Source organism: Letharia columbiana (genome assembly GCF_014066305.1).
Source record: "Letharia columbiana isolate WasteWater2 chromosome Unknown Sc0000045_s0, whole genome shotgun sequence".
In the NCBI taxonomy this organism is placed as follows: domain Eukaryota; kingdom Fungi; phylum Ascomycota; class Lecanoromycetes; order Lecanorales; family Parmeliaceae; genus Letharia; species Letharia columbiana.
The window spans coordinates 225,893-247,354 of NW_023501089.1; the positions used below are offsets into that span (position 1 = coordinate 225,893).

At 49.7% G+C, this 21,462-nt stretch overlaps 7 protein-coding genes across 7 annotated transcripts; 4 read left to right on the forward strand and 3 right to left on the reverse strand.

Moving 5' to 3' along the window:
* Positions 1–1,858: 1,858 nt before the first annotated feature.
* Positions 1,859–2,095, reverse strand: HO173_010058 (uncharacterized protein; the record flags this gene model as incomplete). The annotated part of the gene is made up of 1 exon (XM_037311944.1): positions 1,859–2,095. The coding sequence occupies one exon, from the start codon at positions 2,093–2,095 to the stop codon at positions 1,859–1,861; it is 237 nt and encodes a 78-aa protein (XP_037161188.1).
* Positions 2,096–2,854: 759 nt separating this feature from the next.
* HO173_010059 (uncharacterized protein) lies at positions 2,855–3,862 on the forward strand (the record flags this gene model as incomplete). Its single annotated transcript, XM_037311945.1, has 1 exon — positions 2,855–3,862. The coding sequence occupies one exon, from the start codon at positions 2,855–2,857 to the stop codon at positions 3,860–3,862; it is 1,008 nt and encodes a 335-aa protein (XP_037161189.1).
* Positions 3,863–4,415: 553 nt separating this feature from the next.
* Positions 4,416–6,304, forward strand: HO173_010060 (uncharacterized protein; the record flags this gene model as incomplete). Its single annotated transcript, XM_037311946.1, has 3 exons — positions 4,416–4,455; positions 4,990–5,390; positions 5,465–6,304. 3 exons carry the CDS (start codon positions 4,416–4,418, stop codon positions 6,302–6,304), a joined length of 1,281 nt encoding a protein of 426 aa, XP_037161190.1.
* A 524-nt stretch (positions 6,305–6,828) lies between these two features.
* On the reverse strand, positions 6,829–7,776 carry HO173_010061 (uncharacterized protein; the record flags this gene model as incomplete). Its single annotated transcript, XM_037311947.1, has 2 exons — positions 6,829–7,321; positions 7,388–7,776. The coding sequence occupies 2 exons, from the start codon at positions 7,774–7,776 to the stop codon at positions 6,829–6,831; spliced, it is 882 nt and encodes a 293-aa protein (XP_037161191.1).
* A 535-nt stretch (positions 7,777–8,311) lies between these two features.
* On the forward strand, positions 8,312–11,524 carry HO173_010062 (uncharacterized protein; the record flags this gene model as incomplete). Its single annotated transcript, XM_037311948.1, has 1 exon — positions 8,312–11,524. One exon carries the CDS (start codon positions 8,312–8,314, stop codon positions 11,522–11,524), a length of 3,213 nt encoding a protein of 1,070 aa, XP_037161192.1.
* Positions 11,525–13,268: 1,744 nt separating this feature from the next.
* On the forward strand, positions 13,269–13,637 carry HO173_010063 (uncharacterized protein; the record flags this gene model as incomplete). Its single annotated transcript, XM_037311949.1, has 1 exon — positions 13,269–13,637. The coding sequence occupies one exon, from the start codon at positions 13,269–13,271 to the stop codon at positions 13,635–13,637; it is 369 nt and encodes a 122-aa protein (XP_037161193.1).
* A 3,546-nt stretch (positions 13,638–17,183) lies between these two features.
* Positions 17,184–18,906, reverse strand: HO173_010064 (uncharacterized protein; the record flags this gene model as incomplete). The annotated part of the gene is made up of 3 exons (XM_037311950.1): positions 17,184–17,960; positions 18,014–18,828; positions 18,882–18,906. 3 exons carry the CDS (start codon positions 18,904–18,906, stop codon positions 17,184–17,186), a joined length of 1,617 nt encoding a protein of 538 aa, XP_037161194.1.
* Positions 18,907–21,462: the final 2,556 nt, after the last annotated feature.

Consider the following 21,462-nt stretch of genomic DNA (forward strand, 5'->3'; position numbering starts at 1 on the left):
AGGTGAGACCCTCCGCTCCAGAACCTATCACTCAGTCCTTATCATTGCTGCATGAAGAGTCGCCGACAGTAGTCAGTATTCCAGCATCGATACTCACATACACTTCTAAACCCGTCGAGGATTAAAACTTGACGTTGAGGGCTGTGTATCAAAACGCTGCCATCATTCAGCTCGTACAGTCTTTGAAGCGGATAACCCACTCGTCTGATATGGTAAAGATGGAGCCCTGCGTATGTCTTAGTGACTCTGTGCCAGCCATGGAGTCTTTCCTCGATGGCATGGGGTCAACAGGGAGACAGACATGACATTGGTACGGCACAGATGCCAAGCGACCCGTTGACAAAGTTCCCGGTGATTCGCATGCCGTGGTTCGTTTTACCCGTGGTTCTAGACGGCCTTTCGTCCCTTGAGTGGTAATGGTGTCTTTACGGCAAACAATCTTGCAGCAGAGAGGTGGGGCTGGATGTTGTACTAGGTAGCATTAGCTTAGTTACGGATGATATCTTGGATTGAAAACACAATATTTGTGGGTAAGGGAAAAAAGTCTGCCAAAGCGGTGAGAAAAATTAGATGAGGGGGTAGGGAGAGAATAGCGTCAATGGACTCAGACAGAAAGCAGCCCGGAAATACGTCTAGGGTGGAACAGACAGCCTCAGGACCCTGGTCATGCCGAGTGTTGATTATAGTTTATCCATCGTTGGCGGGGGAAATTAGGGTCCGACCGATAAAAAGTTGTTTTTTGTTTTTGTAGGTTGTGGTGGCTGAGTGGTTTTAATGTTTTTTTATAGGCCATGATAGGAGAGCTGGTTTTTTTTGTTGGGTGAGAAGTATGTTGAACTTGTTGACCCTAGTAGGAATTTATGGTTGGGGCCAGAAGCTTGGATATGCTTACAAGACAGAGAAATCAGAGGGAATGAGGGTAGAACGCGAGAGGAACATGAACAGCTAGCTCTCTGATGCAGCATCGAGACAAACTCGATGCCGATCTTAAAAAAAAACCCCCCTTCGGATGCGGATATATTTCCCATGATTTGATTTGATTGACCAAAGCCTCTCCTTCAGCAACCCATTAATCTGATCATGCACAGGCTACGTGATTAGCAGCAGACCTCCATCATGGCGCTAGAAACCATACTCTGAGCCAACGTTGGCGAATACTGGTGCCTTCTCAACTATCGAATATGTCTTTGTCGTCCTCGAAGTCTTCGCCTAATAAACAACAGCAGGCTATCGGCTTATCGCAGGGGCGTTTCCAACATGGCGACGACGCGGAGAGATATCGCGCTGGTTTGTGTCTTCGAAATGGACGTAAGCGCTCACTGGCCGCGAGAAAGATCCCTCGTACGACGACTCGTATTATAGTTCGTCTTCGTCTTCGTCTTCATGTTGAGCTTCATGCTAATCGAGGACTTCGTGTCGCTGTCGTTCTCGATTATGAACCGCAAAAGAACTCGGCCGCTGTACAGCCTTTGGCCGTGAACGTGCTGTGCTGAGCCGCTCGCCTCGGGGAATTGCAGCAGCCGTTCGAGCTCCGTAAGTATTAATTGACTTTGTTCCTTTACCCGCAAATGGCTGATCATACTGAAGTTCTTGCCTCTCGGAAGTATTGTAAGTGAAGGTAACGGGAACTCGAACGTGAACCTGCCGATTCCCCCTGGCAGATTCTTGGCCCGCAGAAGCAGCTCGTACTTGCTCTTTGGGTCTAGGTCCACGGATAGGAATTAAATTGAGCACCGGATCTTCCCTCATGTGTATTGGCTGCTATTCTATGTCACGCACTAGCCTTCTGCTTGGGCGGTATTCATTCATCCTTTGGCTCTTCCGAAGGGATATCTCGGCATCGGTGGCTCCTTTGGTCTCAGAAATGTACTTGTCGAACGTATGAGGTCCAAGCGATCTTTTTGAAGTGCCTGGCCTTCAGCTGGGGGTCGGTCGGTACGAATAGCTCGCCCGTCTCCGCGGACCTTGCCTTCGCTTTACTGTTCCGCTCGTACGCCATTTGAGCGGCCCAGGTGGGCTTCTTCCAGCGCTCCTTGCACAGCTCGTCAATAACCATGCCTTCCGCGTCGGTTTTCCAAAGAACAGTGACTATCATGAACTCCAGCGATTCAATAAAACTCGCTCATGGGCTTTGGTTAGCCAATTCGTTAGAGACCTACCAGAAGGCTTCGTCCTCGTATGTGTCGTTGATGGCGTATCTCTATACGAGACTTCGGAGGGGGCAGAAGACCTCCGCTGTATACTAGAGACATTCAACGCCCTTACTCGTGACCCAGCAGTCTGCGCCGTTCTCAAGGTACTGGTTACCAGCGCCTTGGCCAGTCGACAGGCCATCAGATACATGCCACACGAAGATCATTTGATGCTTCCGTCGGACACTGGTGACGGCGCTGGCAGCCCCTTCACTGCAAGACACTTCAAGACACATACGAGACGACCAACGGAGTCTCGTGCTGGAGTCAGAGTCCTGAGTCTCTCCAGTCCATCTTTCCGGTAGCGGTGGATGACGACGACGAAGGGTTTGTGGATGGGATTTTCGACGTTTGATAGTATTCCAAAGGACTGACAGATTCCATCCCAGTTGATAGCGCAGGCCAATGTGCTTGCTCTACTGAAGTGTTTTCCTACGGAACAGTCCATGTGAATTGCCTCCAATCCCAAGTTGCACCACCGGCGCATGTGGATGTGTGCCTCGCATGTCGCCTACTCGCATATTACACGGCGTCTGTCGAAGTGACAGTGGACTTGGTGACTTCTTGATCTTTCCACTTACACAAATTTGTTTCTTCTGTAGAGACACCCCTGGTCCGCCGTCCCATCTATTGCTTCGAAGTACAACCGAGTTGCTCACACGATGGGGGAATTTTCCAAACAGCCCTTTTTTCGGCTCATATGCTTGTTGAGCCTAGCCAGAGCTATTCCAAGCCCCCTCACCTTACCGGCAGACACCCTCCTTGAGGACAGCTTTGGCAACAGCCTTCCTAATTCGACCCTCGCCGCAGTCATCCCCAACGACTTCACAATTAAACCAACTCTCCCGCTTGATGAACCCGTACTCAATCGGCAAAACACTCTCATGCTGACCCTCCACGCCCTCAGTAACCTTGCTCTCGACGATTTTGATGGAGAACAGCAATCTCAGACATGGCGCTCTTTACAGCATGTCTCGATTGACATCCTCGGACCTTCAATGGTCGTTGAATCTGCCCTGGCCATCCGAAAATACGCTGTGTGGGGAATTTACAAAGCTGTCCATTTGATGGTCGCTTCAAATGACTTCCGGTCCCGGAATTATGAGTTGTATTGGCAGGGAACTTTAGTCGGATTTGTTGGGTTCAATAATGGTGCATATGGCGCTCTCAGCATCGGAAATGCCACGATCAATGGGACTGGCCAAGGCGTGCAAGAAGGAAGCTTGTCCGTCTCACTAAACACCTCGTCAAATGCTACGACTACCGATCTAGGCAATAGTCGCACAACTCTCTCCTTTGAGCTCAACGGCCGCACAATCGGCGAATACAACGTCTATATGACGCTCTTCACAGGGATACTCAAAGCAGCTCCGTATTCCAGGGATGAGCGCGTACAAGACCTTTTTTTCGTGAACAGCCGCGCTTTCAATACATACCTCAGCTTCAAGGAAAGAAACGATCCAGGGCCTGATGGGCCCTATTTTGAATATCAGCAGCTGATTCAGCTATTTACGCAACTGCCTTCGTGGGTGATATCGCATGGTAGTCAGTGGACCGAGGCTTATATGCTGGTCTCTGTTGATGGGAGGCCGGTCGGGGCAGGGGTTTTGAATTGGCAAATTCGTCAAAAGACGGATGCTGCGCACGGTGACAGTGTGATGACTTCGTGATTAGGTGGAAGTGGTGAGCAGGGTGTCTCATGGATGACAATGCGAGTCGTTTTGATTTACTGCTGCTAGAAATAATCTGGATCTGAGGGTCTTGATAAAAGTCGATTATGAAGAACGCTCGGGAATCAGGACAGGGACAGATCACCCATGTACCCACAGGGCTGTTAAATGGGTTCGTGCTTGATTGTCAGACGGCAGCTCTGAACGGCCTGATACTGTAGTATTTTCTGACCTGGCGACCATCCGCGAGAATGCCTTCGGCAAAGCATTAAAACTCTCAATGGACCAAAACGATAGCGATACCCACAAACCTTCTTACGAATCCACTCGTTACTACTATTGAATTGCGATTCTATGAAGTCTAGGCGCAACCCCTGAATGTTACACATCGCAGGGATACTCGTAGGGACTATATATTGTTGTCCCATCAGCGCACGAACCCCCCAAAACCAAGAAACCGATCGACACTCGCTTGGATTTTGATCCACGTGCGGTCGGAGGATTCTCGTGGGGACGATGAGCGTGCATTACAACCCCTGGACGCTCAGAGCACATGGCGTCCCTAGAAACCTTGCCGAGACGCGCACCAATCCGTAACCCTGAAAATCTTCCTTTGACGTTACTGCTAAGCTTCTGGCGTGGACCAACGCCGCGCCACATGTCCCCAACACCACACTACCGTCGGCCAGGCTTCCCGCCCACCAACCAATCCCCAAGACAATTCCTCTATTTCCCGAAGACGCCAGTTGAGAATCTGGGGAAATTGGAAAATTGATTCGATCCACAGATATTAGTCGGACTAGAGTCTTTTGAGCTTTCCTACCGAAAGCTTCCTGTCAACTAACTGTCACCGCTATCGCACCGCTCAAGCTCAAAGAAGGGGAAGCAGATTCCCTCATCAAGCACCATGGCGCAAGCTCTTGTGGCAGGCGTTCATGGTTATATAACGAGTTGTCTTACCTTCCCCCCTCGAACTGCATCGAGTGGCTCTCTACACACTTCCTCTTCATGCTCTGACCCTCTTCTCTGTCCAAATCGTCCATACCTTCTTGAACTACTCTTGTCTTCTCTCACGCATCCTCTCCTCCCTTGACCCTACATTCCTCTCACACGAACCATGCCCCCAGGTTCTGCACTCTTCGGCCAACCTCCCAACAACCAAGATGACTGGTTCATAATCCGAGGCTTTGCCCGCTCGCTCGGCATACCGGACGAGGTGCTGAATCCCAGTCACGGCTTCCCATCGCCCCTTCAACGGCCGCCAAACTCTCCCTATGTCTCGCGGGGCCCAAGCATGATTGCTTCCATGGCCGTGGCGATGGCCTTGGTGATATTGATCACCGGTGCTCGCCTCGGCCTGAGGTACTTCCGGAGGGATCTGAAGGTCGGATATGATGATTTTGTCATCGTCCCGGCTGCGTTGGCCACAGTTGCGTACATGGCCGTTGCGATCGGGCAGGTGGTTTATGGGGGGGCTGGGAAGCATGTTTATGATATGACATATCAAGAGCTCAATTGGTTTTACGAGGTTTGTTCTCCTTCTGGATGATGAGGAGGATATCATCATGAGCAGCCGAGGCTGATCGCTTCGTTCTTTTCTAGCTTGGATTGATTGGCATAGTGGTTTTCTGGATGGCGGTTGGCCTGATCAAAGTCTCGATTGTGTTTTTCAATCGCCGCCTGACAGGCCTCACCTCCCACAGATGGATGATCGCCCACTATGTTTTCCTCGCTCTCATTGTTGGTTTCATGATCACCGCCCTGTTCACTGAACTCTTCCAATGCACCGGTCCCGTCGACCTGAAATTCAGCCTCACTGCCTTGGGCCGTCACCCTACGGGTAACAAGTGTCTTAACGGAAATAAGCTAGGATATGGCTTAGCCATCATCCACAGTACCTTTGACTTCGCCCTCTTGACTGTACCACTGATCGTTCTGTACCAGATGAGAATGTCCACCGGGAAGAAGATCAGACTGGGCTTCCTGTTCTCCATCGGCTCGCTTTCTTGCATTGGCAGCGTGATGAGACAGGTAGTTCAGGCTCGCACCTATACCAACTTCGATTTCTCCTGGACGTTTCGACAAGAGCTGGCCTGGATTATCGTCGATATTTTCTTTGGAATTGTAGCCGCTTCTCTACCTGTCTTGAACGCCATCCTCCCGAAGCGCTGGAGGTCTTCGAGCAATCACACCCCTCAGCTACGCCACCTGTCCATCTTCAAGAGTGATCCGAGGCACTCGATCAAATTGGAGAGCAAAGACGCTCTTCCGAGACCGGATGGTACGGTTGTGGAGGGAACCGGGGAGATTGACAAAGACTCGTTTCATACAAAGACAGAGAAACGGTGGGATGATGCATTCGTCAAGGTACAGAGACCAGAGCCGGTGCAAGATTCTGGCACCAGACAGGGCGCGGACTTGTCGGATGATACTTTAGTCTGATAGCTTTTTGACCTGGTATGCGAATTCAGTGGAGTTGAGTCAGTGATATGTTTTGCAAAGCTGTATATACGCCCAACATCTCTGTACAAAGGACCCATACTTCCTTCGTGAAACCTAAAATAGCTGAGGTGAGGTGTATGGAGATCAACTTGGATTTCTGGGAGTTGGCATGACTGCGGTCGACGCTCAAATATAAAACGTTTGTTCAGCTGCCAGAGACAACGAGTAGCGCAGGACTTTCAAGAGATACCCGATCCTCTCAAGACCGAGAGTGTGTTTAGCGCACTTCTAGACTTCGGTCTTTCCCATAGACAGACAGCCTTATGCTGGCGTTGACCTCGACATTTTGATCGTCAACGGACGATCTGAATTTTTCGGGATTGCCCTGCAAAATTATAATCGTGTGAAAGTGAACAAACACGAACGTCAGCAGCGAGTTCAGAACGGAGATAAACGATGAGCCAATGGCAATCAGAGGTGAGGCCAATGGACTATCGGATACCGTGAAACGGTAGTAAAAAATGTCATCCCTTCAATATTTCGGGCTGACCAAGCTGCAATATACTATCCTCACAAATCAGCCCCAAATGCCACCTTCTCATACCTGGCCACCAATTTTCATAGACCTTCTCATGCTTTGTCGATAACGAATCACCCTCACCCTGGCCTACCGCGGTTTCAGCAGCCTTACAACCCTCGTCCGACTGCTTCATGTCTATCCACACCATCTTGGCTCTGCTGGTCTTCAGCTTGGGATGCGACCTTTTCCAATCTTCTGATCCAACGACAACTCCCGAAGGGTCACCCTGAGGTAGAGGCGGCTGAAGTATGTGGGTTGAGATACCGAGGTACGAGAGCCAGGTGCTAGACATTGAAAAGAAGGGGAGGTAGCTTATGGGGTGGATGGTGGCGGAGAAGAAGGGTTGTGTTGAACTGGGGTCCGCCCGAAAGACTTCGACTTTGACTGGGGAGGACGTAGATGGGTCTGAAGGGGTGAAGTTAAAGCGCGCGAGATGCCTGTAGAGGGTAAGATTCGAATTGGGGTTCACCTATCACAGTAAAAGGAATAGACGCGTAGCATACTTTGGAATGTTCCAATTCCTCCTCCCATTCATCAAAGTTGCCTCTTGGCTGACCCAGATTCCTGTTATCCTCGAATCCTTCCTTTTCTTGCCATCAGGCCCAACGGATGAGAAGGAGCCTGGTAGTATGGCCAGCTCGTCATACGTGCCTACAGGACTCTCGCTATATCTGACGATCTGCGCGAAGCCCAGACCGCCGGCATATTTCCCTGTCTCTTTCTCTGAGCTAAATGACGCTGCATGGAGCTCGAGAGGGTCGTAGACAATGTCCAGAGGAAGGGCGGAAGAGGCAAAGTGGTAGAAAGAGAGGACGTAGACTGTCGCTTTGCAGGTCCATGGCGGTGGAGCAAGGGGCAAGGATATCTTGGGTGACGGCGCGGACGTTGACATGGCGGCAACGTCAAAAGCGTGGTGTTATTTGATAATTGATAGGTATGTACCACGGCGCACGAGCGAGTCAAGCCTTTTCATAGAGATCGGAATCTTCGACTGATGACCAACTGGCAGTCAGGCATGACGATAGTGCTTATGGCTTCAATAGCTCGAAAGCGTGCCGTACTGGGCCGGGAGAAAGAAGCCATTTTACTGATCTAAACGACATCGACCGAAGCCTACAAGTGAGTTAGCCTTCTAAGGTCAAGTGGCAGCTCGCTTGCAGGCTATTGGTCTTGATCGTGGTCGACGGGTCGCTGGTGAGGCTCCTCGCCGCCAAGGCTTCGCTTCCTGCCCCTCCTATGCCGACTTTTCACAAGGCTGTGACAGAGTGCTACGTATATGGAAGGCTGCATCTACCATTGCTGCCAATTCACCTCAGCGAATCGATGAATATGCTGGTCCCTTTATAGTTTGTATGGTCCCTTTATAATTTTTTGTATGTCAACCTCTCGCATTTTCAGACATTGCTTGAGCCATCTCTTCTGTAGATATGCCTCATCTTCCGTGGAGGTCGAAGAATTTTAGGGTCGAGGATCAGCAACTCCAAAGTGTCCCCTATGACTCTCTAGAAGGGGAAGATCAGCCTAAAGACCTTTGGGATCGAGCTCACATACTTTTACGTGATGACAAGAGCAACAGACAGTTGCTGGTAGCATACGAAAGGATCTTGCTGTCCGAGCTCAACGAAGTTGCATCACCATCAACATCTGTGAACTGGGGAAGTCGTGATAGGAGAAGGCAGGTGTCAGATTTGATAGTAAAGAAACTCAAAGTCATCGAAGACACTCGATGGAGGCTTCAACTGGGAAAAGAGACAGTGAAGGTCAAAGCCCAAGTGGACAAAGTCGTGAAGACTGTGATTTGGGCTCAAGGTTTCGTATCCTCAGCAATCAGCGCAGATCCGCACGCTGCGCTGGCATGGGCTGGTGTATCGCTTCTACTACCATTGCTGCTCAACCCTACATCGCAAAATAAGGCTCTTGTTGATGGCTTGGACTACATCTCTACGCTGATAGCTCGCTTCACCGTCATCGAGGGGACTTATCAGCAGCATATATCGACGCGTTCTGCAACGTCTGGCTCCAATGATAAAACTGAGCTTGAGCGCTCATTCGAGATGCAAGTCACAAAGCTTTACACGCAAATCTTAGCTTTTCAAGCTCGGGTCGTGTGCCAGCTTCCACGAAATGCTCTAGTGCGATACGGAAGAGATGTCTTGAAAGCGGATGATTGGTCTACGATGCTTGCTGAGATAAAGACAACAGAGTCCAGTTGCAGCGCAATCTCCGATGTCGTCAGCACCGAAAAAATAGATGCCGCCTGGAGAGAGCAAGAACGCCGAATGGACGATCTTTTCCGATCGCAGGAGGAGCACTACTGGAAGTTACAACACACGACCGACCAGATCGCAGCTGATCTAAAACAAGCCATTGAAGAACAAAGAGGCTGGCACAGGACGGATGAAGAGTCTTTGTGCCTTCAGGCGCTCTGCAACTCAACATATGAGGACCGTAAAAACCGAAACCCCGATCGTGTGCCCGGTACCTGCCAATGGTTCTTGAATAACGAAAAGTTCCATAAGTGGGCAGAGAATGACTTATCAGACCTTCTTTGGGTGACCGCAGATCCTGGTTGCGGCAAGTCCGTACTATCGAAGTCGCTCGTCGATAGCGAGCTGGAAAGCACTTTGTCGCTGACCACGGCTTACTTCTTCTTCAAGGATGATAGCCCTGAGCAAAGGAGCGCTACACATGCTGTATGCGCTCTGTTACATCAATTATGCATCCAAAATCGTGCTTTACTACGGATAGCCGTGGGTATCTATCAAAAGAATGGAAGCCAATTAACTTTATCATTTGCCTGGGTGTGGGATTTGCTGCTAGCAGTCACTCAACATCCTGAAGCCGGTGAAGTCGTATGCATTTTCGACGCGCTCGACGAATGTGAAGAAAGGGATAAAGAGAGTTTGATTAGCTCATTGAATGACCTCTACGCCTCCCAAGAAAGTTTCGAAGGCCGGCTCAAGTTCCTGATAACAAGTCGACCCTACTATGACATAGAGGAATCCTTTGACCAGAACACGTTACGACTGGCCGGAGAGGACGAAAGCGACACGATCAAGTACGAGATCGATCTCGTAATCAAGGATAGGGTCTCCAAAATCGCCTCCAGGAAAAGGCTGGACCCCAAAACTCGCGCTGCTTTACAGGACCGCCTTCTACAAACCGAGAATCGGACTTATCTCTGGCTACATCTAACGTTGGACAGGGTCGAAAAGGGGTTCGGTCTAGCTACTCCCAAGAAAATGAGGGCTTTCATTGATGAGCTACCGAGAACAATCAATCAAGCTTATGAAGCCATGTTGGATCGGTCTCCTCAGCCGGAGCAAGCACGGAAACTGCTACACATAGTCTTGGCCGCAGTGCGGCCTCTTGATTTGCGTGAGATGAACATGGCCCTCAATATTGAAGAAGGCCAGGCATCTCGGAAGGAAGTCGATTTTTATCCAGAAGATTCGTTCGGCACTTATGTTAAGAATCTCTGTGGGCTCCTTGTGAGCATCTTCGATGCAAGAATATACCTCCTACATCAAACAGTGAAGGAATTTCTACTTCCCAGGGCTATGACCCCTGGTGCAATCAAGCGTACCGACTCGGTCGGAGTGTGGAAACACTCTATGGAGCCAAGTGAATCCAATCTTGTCCTTGCAAGTACATGTCTGTATTACCTTTCATTTGCTGTATTCGACGAAGACACATCCCGCGATGAATACAACCCAGAGAAGAATTATGATTTTCTCATCTATGCAGCTTTGTATTGGCAGAATCATTTCAAATTCGCTAGAGAAGAAAGGAGAGTGATCGAATTGTGGTACTATGTCTGCGATACTGAGACTAGGCGCTTTAATTCCTGGTACCAGGTGTGGCTGCAGCACGAAAACAAACATGATCTCAAGGTTAAACCAATAGTGAGAAAGACTTCTCCGCTGATGTTAGCCTCAACCTTCGGTCATGATGTGATTGTGAGACAATTAACTGAAGGAAAGGCTGAGAGAGAGTTCGAAGACTGGTGCGGCATGACACCGTTAATGTCCGCTGCAAAGTACGGGCACGAAATTGTCGTGAGTTCTCTGATCAGGGTTGGAGCTCTTCTGGAAGCACAGGATTTCAGATTGTTGACGCCTCTGGCTTATGCTGCGACCTATGGACATGAACATGTAGTCAGGGTCTTGATCAATGAAGGAGCATTCATAGATTCGAATAACTTCAATGGAGAGACGCCTCTATCGCTTGCTGCATATCACGGCAACCATCTGGTCGTCAAATTGCTGATTGATGCCGGAGCTCAAGTGGCTACTCCCGACAAGAATGGCTGGACGCCTCTAATGGCGGCTACAGCCGTTGGACACCCTAAGGTAGTGGAAATGCTGCTGAAGACTGGAAAATGTGTTCCGGCGGACACTCTTAGGTACACCCAAGGCCTGACGCTTCTGCACCAGGCTGCATACATGGCGAATGAGACGGTAGTGAAGATGCTTCTTGGCGCCGGTTGTTCACCGGATTCTACGGATAGTGAAGGTATCACGCCGCTGGGGCTTGCAAAAAGTGGTCTTGGCGCAGAGTCTACCACTCAGCCGAGCAACCACCGCCGCTCGAAGCTGGAAGCAGTTATAAAATTGCTCGAGCCAGTCACATCGAAGTGAGTGCTGGACCTGATGAGACTGTTTGAGCCATGTTGTACGTGTTCATTCACCACAATCACTATGGTTCGCCATAGCTACTACTGCGCCGAGGACGAGTATCATGGCCACCGCAAGCTCGCCGAGTCAAGAGGACGTAGACTTAGATCATTGGGGACAAAGGATATTATCCAAGTCAGCTTGATGCCAATAAAATCGCCATCTTACAAAGCCGGTGTTCTTTCCAGTTGACAGAAAATCGTGCGTTCGTGCGGATGCGGAGGGCGATATCCTTCCTCAGTCGATCAGTTTTTTTAAGCCTGGTGGCAGAATTTCGAAAGAGCTTCTACCGAACAGTGGTAAATCGAGAAGCCATTCTTCTCAGCGGGCTTGCCCATGACCGGCGACGAATACCGTAAGCGTTCAGCGGACTCGCTCGACAATGGCTCTATAGTCACTGCTCTAGGTCTACGTTTCGTCTCTCTGATTCTTGGCGTAGGATAATAGTAAAAGATTTCAGATGACTGGTACTACAACCGTTCTCGAGGAAGCCAGGTCTCAGCAAGTCCAGAGAACAACAATACGACCTTTCTCTTACCATTCAAAAATGCTGAGCAGTGCACTGACCAATCCATCAGTGCCAACCTCTTGGGCTCCGTCGATCAAGTAATCCGTCCATTATTCCACTTCGACTGGCCCCACCGTCCCGCCATCTACTCAAATCCTTATCTCCCAGCCTGCGACACCCTGCTCGTCTCGGCTACTGCCCACATGGAATTACGAACCCAATTGCCACGACGTTCTTACCTATTGATAGAACCTCACTACTTTCTTATCGTGATGGAGCAGACGCTCCTTACGCGCGATCGAGACTGGATCCAAAGGAGTTCATTGAAGCTTAATACTCTATCCAATATAAATTCCTATCGAGTGGGCCTGTTGAGAATGTTTCTGATGGTGGTCTGATCAATTGTAACGATGAACGGGGAAATACTTTCTGGTTCGGAGCCATCATCTACGTGAAGGAGATACTCCAAGAGTTCACGTACATGGCCACCAGCTCTAGCATACTCGCATCGAACCTCAAGATTTGTCTCAGCGTGGTCCTGGCACCCGAAGCCATCCCAACCTCGTCGTCACCTCTCTTACGGCTGCTGGTCGTGGGTGGCGTGACGAGCGTCAAGTACAGTATGGACCGTACACTGTTTGTTGCGTATCTATTGAGGCCGCGACGTGAACTTGGTTTGACGGATGGGAATATGTGGAAGAGACGTTGCTATGGATTGGGAAGTTTCTTGATAAAGCTGGCAAGAGGTTGCTGGAAGAGGTGAGGATTACGAGGATAATGCTTGGTTAATGGAGTGTAGCTTAAATATCTATTGTGGTGCTGCCAGATGGTATAGATACAGCTTGTTATGGGCATCATAATGAAGTCAAAATGTAGCCTTTACCCAATTCCATTGAATATCTAAACATCTGAGAGCCTGTTGTGGAGTGGAGCTTGAAAGGCCGAAGCTTCCTAACATGCTAGTGCTTCAAAGGCCTTTCAGTACAAAGATGCTCTGCTGGAGCTCTTCTTGCCCTGCGAACGGTCTTTTTCGTCAGTAGATAATCGGACCACTGGCAGAAAGGCACTACCGTCTCGAGTCACGTGATTGTACTGTACAAGACACCAACCTGCTGAGTCAGCTTGAGCAAAATGCTTGGCATGATTCCACGACATCTGCGATTGACAATCTTATAACTAAACTGGCACCTTCAACCCAACATGTCCTTCCCGTCCGCATGCCGGCACACCCTCCACCCTCACCTCCTCCGCCACCCCACCATCCGCATCCGCCTCCCCACCACCGCTCGCGCCTACACTTCTCGCCGCGGCGCCGACGAAACCACCCTCGCCTCCGCAAGGCACAACCCCCGTCTCTCGGGCCCCTCGCTCGGCCATCTCATCACAGAGCTCAGCGCCACGACGCCGGACATGCTCAGGGACGGAGTGAGAAGGGAAGGCCACACGATGGGTGAGGAGCAGAGGACCCTGGCGCGCAACGTCGCTATCGGCACTGTGGGGCTGCCGCTTGCTTTTGGGGGTGTGGTTGTAGGTGTGGGGTGGCTTTGGGGCTCTGACGGTGGGGGTTGAGGGGTGCTCTGGTTCGGGTGACGTAGAGGGAGCGGGTTGTTGTGCGTAAGGGAGGTGGAATTGGTATATATTCTATTTTCGACACAATTGGACTGGGTAAGCTCCGTCGTGTCGTCTCTGATGAACGAAATTCGTTGCTGAGGAGACGTGTTGTAGCCGATCTAGTTCTGTCGTCAATGGGTCTGTCTGGACGGTTGTACGAATTGAATGCGTGGATGTTTGGCTACGAATGCTTTTTTTTTGCCGTTTCATTAGCTGGGAAAAAGTGGCTGGTATTGTTTTCAGAGAAAGCGTTCAATTACTCCACCTACTCCATACAAAATGTGCTTGCTTTATTACATTGCCAGACATTAATATCTCGACAGATCAACTCGGAATCCTTCCCCTCCTTCCCCTCCTCCGTGCCGTCGACACGTCCGAGACGGCTTTCCTCTCTCTCCTCTCTCTCAATTAGAGAAAGATCCCGATTCCCTGTTGTTTCGCACATTCGTCATCTTGCTCGTCTTGGTCACTCGCCAGCTCTTCGTGCGTGGCTATTTGACAACATGGACAAGTCTCATACGGCTTGGGTGAGAGCGGGGATAGCCAGTTTAAGACGCATGCAAGATATCCCCACGTGCAGGCAAGATGTTTTCGCCATCGGAGGACGAACCTTGCAGTCCAGAGTGAGAGGACCATCCAAAACACAATGCGCCAGCGCCAGCCCATAAAATCGTTTCTCTGATGGAAGTTCCAGCCGGGCGAATAGAAGGCCCATACGATGTCTCCAATCAGCCAACAGAGCGCAATGACAAGCGCACAGTATCCTATAAAGCTGAGGACAAGATCCTTCAGTAGCTCGAATAGTGACACCATAAGTGCGTGGATAGCTTGCTTTGATGGCTTAACGCAGCTCGCCATGGAGGCTTGAGTGTGGTAGAGAGAAGCGGCAGAGGTATTGGGGTCAAAATAGTATGAGCTTGTGTGTCTAAGTGCCTTGATCGACGATCCTTTCGTAGAGGTATTCCGCTTCTGCGAAAGGCAAAGATGGAAGATTCACCGCAACGCAAGAAAGAGGTTCGTTATATCTCATCGCAAACATGGGCTTTACACTTGATAGAGCAAGTGTTTTTCTTTGTATGTGGGATGTGTTATCAGAGCATGTTGAACAATGAATTTGTGGCTCCTTCCTGTTTGACGGTTGTAATTTCACAGGTTTTCGTCAGGACAAAGGAGCACAGATGACTCTCGCAGGTTGGAGTGAACCACTGCGTTCGATTATCGTCAATGCCACGGTTGCTTTTGTGTCCCAACGGAGTTGGTGAACATTGACGTGAGATGTCAAAAAGCAAAAAATCACATGGAAGGGTAAGTGCGGGATGCCTTTTGCCATCAGTGTGCCGTTGCTTTCTGAGGACGTGCAAACACTTTTGCCACGTACGCTCGAACGCTGTAATCATCTTGCTTCCTCAGGGTTAGTTTCACGCTGGCCGAGAGGTCTTGGAACTTTGCTACCGTGGTCAGTAATACTACTGGGGCCCTGCTTGCACGTTTTGGAATCGAACTACCTTCAATAACATTTCTGCCAAGCCCGCGAGAGACCAAAGATGGTTCTTCCTGTGATAAAGCAGGTCAGCTAATGAATTGAAATATCTCAAGGCCTCCCCTGAATCATTCCCTGATATACAGCCCAGAACCCTTTGATAAGTGATGAACTCTCCCTTAACCTATCAAGACTCCCGCATATCGTCCATGACATCTCCCATCTCGAAGCCTCCTCTCGCTACCAAACCCTTCATCTTTGGACCCTCTACCCGAACCCTCACCGTCCACCCCTCCCACCCGGTTCCCATACCCAACCACTCAAAAAACGACCATCTCATCCACGTCAAGACTACCGCCATATTCGCCGAAAACCCAGAAACTCAACTCACGCCGGGCAACTACCAGAACAAACGGCTCCCCATTCTCTCCTTTCTGCCCCGGCGACCTAATCTACGCTCGCTCCTCGCGCGTCCCGTCTGCAACCTCGTCTGGTCATGCCATCGCGCGGACGGAGGAGATGGCGCAGAAGTCGCAGAAGCTGAGGTGGGTGGAAGCGGCGATAAGGGCTTGGCAGGCTGTGTTCGAGCATGCTGGTGTGGAAAGGCTGGATGTCCCGATTCCGTTCGGGAAGAGGGTTCTGTTTGATGCCACGGCGGCTGGTGTGGGGTGTTTGGCTTGTGCAGTTGGCGAGGATCGTGGGGTTGGAAGTTGTGGCGCAGGTTGGCAGTGCGGAAAACCACAATTTCGATGGAGGTTTAGGTGTGTTGGAGATTGTGAAATATAAAGGTGAGAGCTTGAAGGCATATGCCCGAAGAGAGGGGCTGGTGGATGTCGTGATTGATCCTTTGGGAGGAAAGACGTTGGCGGATGTGTGGTGTTGTGTCGAGGATGGGGGGTACTTTGGTTAGTATATTCGAGCCGCCTGAAGGGAAGAGGCCGGGGGCCTGAAGGATGAGGTTGTGAAGGATGAGTTTTTCATGATGTGATATCGAGAGTGCTGGACGAGGGCCAGTGTAAGGGGGTGGTGGACAGTGTGTGGGATTTCGAGGACTACAAGGGGGCATTTGAAAGGTTGGATGGGGGCCATGCTAATGGTAAGGTGGTGACCAAGGTTACCGAGTTGATATGTCAGGAGTGAATGTCTCGGTTCACGTATGTGTACGTCGATTTAGGATGAGATCCGACACCTCTTCTCCTTACCACAAGCGCTAATTCTGGAAGACTTTTCAATATAACCTAGGACTGTCATGGTAATGATCGTTGCATATGGAAGGGCCTCGTACATGACGTTGCGACCATCCCGCATTGATTGCATTTTCACCTGTAGACGAAGCACCTGCGTCGATGAAGTTACAGAAGGACTGGGTTCCTTCTAGAACAATTCTACAGTTTGCGAAGGAAATTACTTGAGATCGTCTTCTGCCATCAACGCAAGTCCTATACCAAAGGATCAAGACAATCTGCTATCAAGAAAGAACTGGAAGTCCCTTCTCTCAAACAGAAGATGTAGGGTACGTACGCACAGAACCATCCTGGAAAGTTGGCGAACAGACACGCGGTCCGCGGCGCGAGAGCATGAGAGGATAGGGCGAGTCAGGGTAAGAGGTCAGTAAGATAGAGACGGCAAGGAAAAGATTTTGCCTGTACCGAGAATGACCATGTGAAGTCGGCATCAAGCACATAAGGACAACTGGTGAAAGTGGCTTTCAGTTCATTCTTGAAGTATAGTATATAGCTCGTCAATGCGTGGGAATGCGTCTCTGATGAGTATGACATTTCGCAGCTTTGATTTGATCATTGAATGCAAGTGTACATACGGCGCCCGACTGAAATCATAACAACCATTAATACATGAAAGCGCCTTCAAGACCGATCAGGAGCATGTCCTGAGAGCTGGACGCCGGTGTTCAAGAAGGAATTGATCAATCGCGTCTACAATAGTGGAGATATCAAAGGGGTATCAGGTATCATGAAAGAAAACTCTTATAGCATCCTGCCGCTGCCAAGCAATCAGTAATTCTGTCAATTCACTGCTTTGACATGCCTGCGGTAGTGAAACGTATCGTCCAGCATCTCCTCCGTGAAACCAAAGCCGGACCCAAAATGGTCATCTCCATAGCCTGACACTTCGACTGTCGAGTGCGAAATCTTGATAGGCGATAGATCGAGTGAGTTTCCTTCGTCAAACATATCCTCTGCACCAGTGTCGATTGAAAGTGCTGCTGCATCCAGAGGGATGGACTCTGCAATCACCTCACCATCGGGCGATATGCGGACTGTAGTGTATTGATGGGCAGAGCTGATCATTAGATTGAAGGATTCGTCAGTTAAGCTTTTCAGCCAGCTTGCTTCAAGCCTGCCGCCTATCCGTAGGAGAGGTAGCATCAGGATTCGTGGTGCATGCCAGGTGGTCTTCCATAAGTGAATTGCAGGTTCAGGAATCGCACAATGGATTAGGAGGAGGTCAGACTGTGAAGGGTGCCATATGATCTGTTTGACGGGCGAGTGATGGATCAGGACATCAATCGCTGTACCAGTACTCAACGACCATATCCACACTGTGGTTGGTACGACGTCATTTCTTGACGCCACCAAAGATCCATCGCTGTTGAATGCTATCACAGAGATCCCGTACGACGGATTGTTCGATTTGCCCAAGGATAATGAAGTTGGCGGACTTGCGGGCTGCGGTGCGGCGACATAGCTCCTCTCTTTGAGCGCATTCACCTGTTCTTCCCAGACGCCAGCTTTGGGCAATGTTATCGTTGCCGGGTGGTGGAGATTTGCTATAGGCGAGAACTGTTCCCGAGTCAGCAAGCTGTAGACGCCTTGACAGTGGTGGAGAGACTTACATTGTTCTTGCTGAAGATAGTGATACTATCGTTATTATCACCAATTGCCAAAGTTCCAGCGGATGGACTCCACTGCATGCATTTGACTCCTAAGCTTATGTCCACACCATTCAAACTATTCGAAATAGTCTTGTATAAGTGTCCGTCCGCAGTGTAGATCAGCACCTTATAGCCAGTACTTGCTGTATCTCTGGTAGCAAGCCAACTCCCATCAGGGCTCCAAGCCACCTCCTGAGCATCGATTGTAGGCATTTCCACACTTTTTACCAAATCGTGACTCTTAGGCTGAAGCAGCATTAGAACATCCTGCGCAGCAGGCCTCGTCAATATTGCTAGATGTCCCGTCCTCGGCCTGTGATGGAAGCACTTCACCAAGCATTTTGGATGCCTGATCTCGACGCCACGGCTCGTGAGAAGAGACCATATTGTAAGCTTGACACCAAAGTCCGAGACGACCACGATTTCATCCTTTGTGTGTCCGAAAATCACCTCTGCGATTCTCCCCAAATTGCTAGCAGCTTTATCGATCACTGCAAGCCATGCTGGATCGTTGACATTGTATATCCGGACCGCATCGTCGTCTGCAAGTAATATCTGCCCTGTTTGTTCACAGTGCCCATTTCCTTGCTCTTTCGTTGCATCTTTGGCAAGATTATTGGTTCCGCACCACCGAAGGAAACGGCACCTTGAGACGAAGTCCTGAGGCAGAGGAAATTTGCGAATGACCTCGCGGTTGCGTGAAGAGGATATAATCAGGCGGGACTGTTGGAGTGTTGCGATGAGGACACCATTGGGAGACACGACGGAATGCTGGGCTAGTAATCATTAGCAATGTGGGCTCTGAGGACATTGACTACCATAAATTCACATGAGGAACAACGCTGAGTTGCCATTGTTACAGCTTGAACAATGATCATGCAATGAGTACTGGTGTCCGAGAGTAAACAGTGGGGTTGACCGAGGTTTAGCCGACGCGGCCTGCCGACTAACTCGCAGTACGTATGATCTCGCGATCTCAACATCTTATGCTGTGATGTACTCGTATATCTTTCCATACTCAGTATCTAGCTACGATGATTTATTATCTCCAGTCTCTCACTACATGCACCCGTTTCGGTCGTCCTCGCTGTGGCAAGTATGTCAGGTCATGGGCTGATTTGCACACTATAGCAACGAGGAAATTGAATCAGGATATAGTACGTAGTACAGTCAGAAGACAAAGGTTGAAGTTCTCATGCCAGACATCGCGGTATTTGTGGATATTTTATGGAAACGTTGACCTCCTGAAGCGGCAACAATCTCCGTAGACGCTGTCACAGATTCATTAGGAGTAGGACCTGCCGACGTAGCCTCCAGTCGCACACTTCGAAAACCTAGCTAGCCATATCAGATGGGAAAGGAAAATGACCACCTCGCCAATCAATATCGTGATATGAAAAGAAGCTTCAAGAGGGTCAAAATCATTCTGAACGGCCACCGATGCTAGCGAGAAAAGAGCACCGAGGGAGTCGATGGTGCCTAGTGAGCAGGCTTGTCAGGAGATTGGTCTTGGGGGAAGGATGGCTGAGAAAAAGAAAAGAGACCACCCACTGACTCCTACAAGGCGTCCTCGCCGTTTTGACATGTCGATATAAAGAGGTACGAGTCCCTCATCTTGCGGTAAAAGAGCAAGTACCCCCAATGAATATGATGGGCCACGTGATTCACCGTCGATATGCTGGCCGTGAAGACAAGATTAAGTTCTTGTCTTATAATAGATGTTCACGCAGAAAAACTACGCTCAACAAAAATACCAGGGTAACCTCGATCCCGCCCAGCAAAGCGGTCAATCCGACCCCCGCCATTGCTGCTCTCCATGCTGACCACCTCTTCCTGTACACCAGTATCTGTGAGCAAGTCACGGTCGTCTGGATGCACCTTAGGACGGTACCGATTGTGCCTAGGACATTGGCGTCAAAAGGTATGTGATGTTGTGGTGATATCATTGCTGGTAGAGATATTAAACTCGAGATCTCGACAAGGAGATTCTTTATCTTCCCAATCAATCTAAGGCCGAGATGTAAGTTGAGGAATCGAACAACAGATGCGGTAAGTTGCAAATCATCTCTCCATGCAAGCTTTCCTTCTCCATCAAATGCAGGAAGCCGTGGAGTATAGATTGACGAAGTTTCGTTCCTGGATACGCCATGGCGAACGGCTCGATCCGGAAGCTGATGAGTCAAGATTTTTTCAACCAAGGTTTGTTTCCACATGGCGACCGAGGTGCACCGAAAGTATGAAAGATTTCATGCACTGATTCGGGAACAAGTGCTTCCAGTACCTCGGAGGAGTCTCGACTGTTGTCCGCACAATCTCTGCCTGCCCGTGCATTCATCAGTGCTTCGGGTTGGGCTCCAAAAACATGAGCTTGAGATCCTTGTGGAGGTTTTCAATGTCCGTTTGGCGGCTAGTGACCTTGGCTAGTGAATGTCTCTTTGCAACTCACAAGCCAAGGAAAGGGATCTCGTGAACGGGATGGTCTGCAGGGTCAGGGATACACGCACGTACCGTGCAAAACTTGGGTGTCTCGCAATTGCTTTCGTGATAGAATCCTCGACCGCGGCAACATTGTCGTGTCTTCTGGAATACGTGCTCCAGACCTTTGCTTGTAGATGCTATGAAGAAAGATCGGATGAAGCTCTGCCGTCAATTGTACGAAGATGGAGCCGATCCGAGCGGCCACCAGAAAAACAGGGTCTACTATGAAGAATCGTGCTTTTTTCTTGGCACATCCTTCTACAACTTTTCTAGCGTCTGGTTTTCCAATACACACCGCTACTGACATTTCTAATTTGTACTTCGCAGAGTAAGTGAGCGACAGCGCCAGTGATCCGAAAAGAATGTGGAAGTTTTGTTGTCAGTTGGCAGTGGTCCGTCGTTGTCTTTCATCTACAGACGTCTCGTGTGTCATATGCTCCCCTTCGGTCTCATGCTTGATTTCCACAGCCTCTATCTCATGTCTTCGCTGCTCATCGTCCAACTCCGCCTTCTGTTGAAGATATATTTGTATAACTTTACCCTCGTCCTTTCTCACATCTTGCGTTGAAGTGGCAACTTCTTCCTTCCTTAGTCGTCGTCTTCGAATCATGCAAAATGAAAGCAGGTCTATTGCGATATGGATGATCGGAACGACGATTGCAACGACGAGGACAGTGGCGACCTGGTTAGTACTGCGGTCATACCATCATTCATCAATGAGCGCTCTGATTAATGGCGAAAAACAGAGGCCTCAATAAGTATATCCATGGATAGCAGAGTCTCTTGGGAGCCCGCGTTGATGGATAGGGAGAGTTGAGGTTGTTAAAGAATCAAATCTGAAACCTGAGCGGCACAAGAGGGCTCCGCCGTTAATCCCACTTACTATTGGTATTATTCCGAGGATGTAATTAGCTCCTACAGCTCTTAGCGGC